Source organism: Rhinatrema bivittatum, chromosome 2 (genome assembly GCF_901001135.1).
Source record: "Rhinatrema bivittatum chromosome 2, aRhiBiv1.1, whole genome shotgun sequence".
Taxonomy (NCBI): domain Eukaryota; kingdom Metazoa; phylum Chordata; class Amphibia; order Gymnophiona; family Rhinatrematidae; genus Rhinatrema; species Rhinatrema bivittatum.
Genome location: NC_042616.1, coordinates 133,854,798 through 133,860,797, shown reverse-complemented (window position 1 = coordinate 133,860,797; position 6,000 = coordinate 133,854,798). Strand labels below are relative to the sequence as shown.

General features: G+C 43.7%; 1 protein-coding gene across 1 annotated transcript in view; it reads right to left on the bottom strand.

Annotated features, from left to right (window-relative positions):
- Nucleotides 1-1,120: 1,120 nt before the first annotated feature.
- The window catches only part of ARMC4 (armadillo repeat containing 4), an 890,525-nt gene continuing 885,645 nt past the window's right edge, over nt 1,121-6,000 (bottom strand). Inside the window, exon 20 of the mRNA XM_029588639.1 lies at nt 1,121-1,602. Within this exon, the coding sequence (XP_029444499.1) occupies nt 1,489-1,602 (114 nt within the window). The 3' untranslated portion in view covers nt 1,121-1,488. The remainder of the gene's footprint in view (nt 1,603-6,000) is intronic.

Sequence of the window (6,000 nt, the reverse complement as noted above, 5' to 3'; positions counted from 1 at the left end):
ATCCTGCATATGCCAAATATCATTTTTCAGGTCCTTTTGAATATCTTTTCAAAAGTTTGAGAGCACACCAAATAGCAATCAAATATCCCTACTATCTGACTGCTGTTTAGCTTTTGGACTCCTTTATATTTTTATACTAGATAAAAAAAAGAGAGACAGGGCAGGATTCATCATTCCTTGTGGAATGATGAATCCCATGAAAAAGGGGGCGGGGGCGAAGGGGGGCGGGCCTGCGATAGGTCACAGCTGTTCGCACCGTGGCAGTGCGATTTCACTGTAAAAGGTGTAGCTATTTGCCGCGCTACTATGGCGATAATGTTCCTCACATTATCGCCGGCAGCAGTGTCGCTGCCGACTCCTCCCCCTCCCCCTCCCCGCCCTGACGCCTCCCCTCCCCCTAATTTCCATTATGTCGCACGCGATAAGGCCCTAACGCACGCAAAAAACCCCTATCGCACTTGAAAAGGGGCTTTTCGCATGCGATAGGATGTTAATTAGCTGGAGGGGAGGCTTCGGAGAGGGGGAGGAGTCGGCCGTGGCACCCCTGCCGGCGATAATGTGAGGAACATTATTGCTGGTAGTAGCGCAGCGAATAGCACCACCTTTCACAGTGGCGTTATTTGCATGAAAGGCTGCAGCCTTTCACTGCTGCGGCCTTTCACAGGCCTGCCCCCTTCGCCCCATCCCCTTTCTCGCTAGATTCATCATTCTGCGAAAAATGATGAATCCAACCCACAGTTGCAGCATGGTTTTCTGGTGTATAGAAAATTGGTGTATTTCACTAAAGAAAAAAAATAACTGTATGTGTTTATATGAATAATACATGCATAAAGCCCTGCTAATTTGTCTCTTTTCAATTCTTACAGTGCACTATTAATAAGCTTTTGTATTTATTTCCTGGAAATGCATGGTTAGAGAATTTTTGCATAATTTTGAAGTGACCCTTTAGATGCTTGCAGCGCTAGATTTAGAGGATACCAGATGTGAAATCTATGCATCTGTAGTCAGCCTCTCTTGTGAAGTGCAAGTGATCAAACAGGCAAAACCATAATGACAGGATGATTAGACAGTTTTTAGCAGACAGGGAATTGCTCAGGTTTTTCATGACAGCCACACACAGTGAAGAAAAACATCTTTATTATGATTGGATAACAAAGCCATAGATGGGAAATTTGAAAAAATTTGTCAACACTGCATTCATTTACATTTTTTCATATATTTTGACTGGGATTCACTTATACTATGGCTCAGAGTATATAAAATGTAGGATACATTTAGCATTTCAATCTAAAAAAGTTCCTTTTACCTTTCTAATAATTTTTGTTTAAATATATCATATATATATATATATATATATATATATATATATATAAATTCTGTAGTAAGTATGATTTTAGGTTTAGTTTATGATATTCAACATGTACAATGGTAATATGTAGTGGAGTAATTGTAAGCAAAATATTAAAGCTAGTAAAAATTCATGACATTTCACCCATATCTTGCCTTCTCATTAGCCATGGCAAGTCTGCGTATATTTGATATGCAACCAGCTGCAGCTTCCTGTAGGATTTCATCCGTAGACCCCACCATATCCATCAGTAGCTAGTAAAAAAAAAAAAAAAAAAGGGAAAAGTAATTGGAGATTAAATTAGTAATGAAAACTAAAACGGAAGGTAAATTACATTAGTGAATGTACTTAAATACAGAGTAGTAATACAGATTAAACAAAGTCTGTTCTGTACAAAATGCCAAAGTTTGCTTTGCAGAATATAATAAAGAATCTAATTTTATTTTTAAGAGAAGTTTTAGCAATAAAGAGACAGTAAAACTAGATTTAAAGGGCAATTTTAAAGGCATTAACCCAGAAAACTAGGTTTTTACCTGGGTAAAATGGTCTGACTGAAATCTGCCCTCAAATGCATCTAAAACTACATGTAGCTTTCATAGTGCGTGTACATTTTGCCACATTATAAAGAGGCATTCCTGTGAGCATGTTTTTATCAAGGGAGTAAAACTGTGCACATGCAGGTGAATTTCAATTGTATGCATGCCCTTTATCCCTTCTCGGTCATTTGCACAAATAGTAGGTGCAAAATATATGGATTTGCACAAGTCCCGGGATGCGTGTATGTCCCGGGGCTTTGAAAAAGGGGCGGGAAGGGGTGAGGGCGGAGGTGGGGGGCGGTCCAAGGGCAGGACTGAGGTCTCTGGCACAGCGGCTGTGCCGGGGGATGCGCACCACACAAGGCCGGCATAAATAATGAAATAAAGGTAGGGGGGTATATTTAGGTAGGGCTGGGGGGTGGGATAGGGGAAGGGAGGGGAAGGTGGGGGGGAGCAGAAGGAAAGTTCCCTCCGAGGCCGCTCCGATTTTGGAGGGAACGGGGAAAGCCATCAGGACTCTCCTAGGGCTCGGCGTGCACAAGTGTGCACCCCCTTGTGTGCGCCAACCCCGGATTTTATAAAGCAAAATTGCTTACCTTGTAATAGATGTTATCCCAGGACAGCAGGATGTAGTCTTCACATATGGGTGACATCACTGACGGAGCCCTATCACGGAAAACTTTCTGTCAAAGTTTCTAGAAACTTTTGACTGGCACACTGAGCCCACTAAGCATGCCCAGCATGCCATGATATTCTCAGCCACAGGGGTCTCCCTTCAGTCTCTTATGTAGCAATAAGCTTTAATAAAAATAAAATAATAAAACGTATCTGACCCAACTCCGCGGGGTGGTGGGTGAGTTTCGTGAGGACTACATCCTGCTGTCCTGGGATAACACCTTTTACAAGGTAAGCAATTTTGCTTTATCCCAGGACAAGCAGGATGATAGTCCTCACATAGGAGTGATTAGCAAGCTATAGGCTGAGTCATTTTGTAGAGAAGCAACATTGAAGTATTGTTGGTAAAAATGAGGCAGCCAAAAATCACAGCAGGTTGGATGTAGAAGGAGTTGGGATTATACTGGAAACAAGTTCTTTAAGACAGATTGTCCATAGCTGAATCTTGTCATCCTTCTTTGTCCAAACAGTAATGAGCTGCAAAGGTGTGAAGAGAACTCCATGTTGCCGCTTTACATATGTCAAGAATTGGCACTGAAAGATAGTGTGCTACTGAGGTTGACATTGCTTTTACTGAATGCGCCTTTACTCGCACTTGGAGAGGAAGGCCTGATTTTTCATAACAGAATTCTATGCAGTCTGCTAGCCAGTTGGAGAGAGTGTGTTTACCCACTGGATTACCCGGTTTGTTTGGTTCAAAAGAATCAAAGAGTTGAGTGGATTTCCTGTGGACTGCAGTGCAGTCTAAGTAATATGCTAGCACACGTTTACAGTCCAAGGTATGTAAAGTCCTTTTACCTTGGTGAGAGTGAGGCCTTGGGAAGAATGTGGGCAAAACTATGGATTGGTTCAAGTGGAATTCCGTAACTACCTTGGGGAGGAATTTTGGATGTATACGGAGAACCACTCTGTCATGTAGGAATTTTATATAGGGTGAGTATGTGACAAGGGCTTGTAACTCACTAACCTTTCTAGCCGATGTAATGGCTATGAGGAAGATAGTCTTCCATGTGAGAAATTTAACATCACAGGCATTCATGGGTTCAAAAGGAGAATGCATGAGCCTTGTTAACACCAGATTAAGGTCCCATTCTGTGACTGGTGGCCCCATTGGTGGTTTAAGGTGAGTTAGACCTCTCATAAATCTACTGACAAGAGGTTGTATGGATATTGGTGCATCTCCCATCTTGATATGGTAAGCCGAGATTGCACTTAAATGTACTCGTACAGATGAGGTCTGGAGACCAGAGTCTGAAAGATGACATAAGTAGTCTAGCAAAGAAGGTGTGGGGCAGGAGAAAGGGTGAATGTCCTTTTGTGTGCACCACAAAGTAAATCTTTTCCATTTCGAAGAATAGTTCTTTCGCGTGGAAGGTTTACGCGAAGCTATAAGCACTTGAGAGACATTAGTTGAAAGATTGAGTGGTTGTAAGATCAAGCTTTCAACATCCATGCTGTCAGAGATAGGGATTGAAGGTTGGGATGGCGCAACCTGCCCTGATCTTGAGTTATGAGAGTGGGAGCCACACCCAGGCGAATTGGCTCTGCACTTGAGAGGTTGAGAAGTAAGGGCAACCACATTTGTCGATCATTGTGGGGCTATTAGTATCATGGACCCCTTGACCTGTTGTAGCTTCACTAGAGTTTTGGTTATTAGCGGTATCGGAGGATACGCGTATAGAAGACCTGAGTTTCAAAGGCGAGCAAAGGCGTCCTTGGCTGGCTGGTGTTTCTGTTTGTGCAGAGAGCAGAACTTGTCCACTTTTTGATTCAGATGTGATACAAAGAGGTCTATTGTTGGTTGTCCCCAACGTTGAAAAATCCTGCTCGCTACTAAGGGATCCAGGGACCACTCGTGAGGTTGGAACTGACGACTGAGGCGATCTGCAACTACGTTGTGGATGCCTGCTAGATAAGTGGCCCGGGGAAACATAGAATGTGTCAGGGCCCAGTCCCAAATCTGTGCTGCTTCTTGACAAAGGAGATACGAGCCCATACCTCCCTGTTTGTTCAGGTACAACATGGCTACTCTATTATCCGTTTGAAACAGAACAGTCTTGTGTGAAAGGCAGTCCTTGAACGCATGCAGAGCATAACGTATAGCTCGAAGTTCCAGGAAATTGATTTGAAATGTTGCTTCGAGTTTTGACCAAGTACCTTGGGTTTGGAGATTGCCTATGTGAGCTCCCCAACCTAAGGTGGATGCGTCTGTAGTTAAAGTTATCTGTGGGTCTGGTTGTTGGAAGGGTAGGCCCTTGCGCAACTTGTCTCTGTTTATCCACCAAAGGAGAGATGAACGTAGTTGGTGGGTTACTTGAATTGGAGACGACAGTGGTTGAATCTCTTGTATCCACTGTGACCTTAATGTCCATTGGGTTATTCTCATGGCTAGTCTGGCCATAGGAGTGACATGAACCGTGGAGACCATGTGGCCTAGTAAAGTGAGAAACTGATGAGCTGTCGCTTGTTTCTGCGAGTGTAGTGAGTTTGCCAATAGGGAGAGTGTTTCTGCCCGATCCTCGGGTAGGAAAGCTCTTGAAATAATGGTGTTCAATTCTGCTCCGATGAACTGAGGTAGGTGAGACGGGATGAGATGGGACTTTTGGTAATTGATGAGAAACCCCATTGAGTGAAGCAGAGTAATTGTTAGTCTGAGAGAAGCCAGAGCTCCTTGTTGAGATTGACTTCTGATGAGCCAGTCATCTAGATAGGGGAAAACATGTACACTTTCCTTGTGTAAGTGTGCTGCTACTACTGCCAGGCATTTCGTGAACACTCTGGGAGCTGAGGCAAGTCCGAATGGTAGTACTCTGTACTGGAAATGCTGTTGACCCACCAGGAAATGCAGATACTTGCAATGAGGAGGGAATATTGGAATGTGAGCGTAAGCGTTTTGTAGATCCAGAGAACAAAGCCAATCTCCTGTTTGAAGAATGGGAAGCTTGGTGCCTAGAGAAACCATCCTGAACTTTTCTTTCCTGAGAAATTTGTTTAGATTTCTGAGGTCTAGGATGGGATGTAGGCCTCCTGTTTTCTTTGGAATGAGGAAATAACGGGAGCAGAATCCTCTTTCCTGCTGAGTCCGGGCACCAGTTCTATGGCTCTGGCTCTCAGAAGGGTGGATAATTCTGCTTGCAGATGAATTATGTGATTTCCGTTTAGCGAAAAAGGTTTTGGAGGAGAGTCTCTTGGAATCGAGAGGAAATTGAGTTGGTAACCTCGTGATATTATTGAGAGTACCCATTGGTCTGTTATCTGTACCCAATGATTGTAGAAGGAGGAAACTCGACCTCCTACTAGCAAGTTCGGTTTGGGATTGCTCTCTGGTGGTGGCCTCAAAAACCTGCAGCCGATCCCGTCTATGGTGGCAGTTGAGGCCTAGCGGTTCTAGGCTGTCTGGACTGAGATCTTTGTTGTGGGTGAGAAGATCTACCCCTGGAT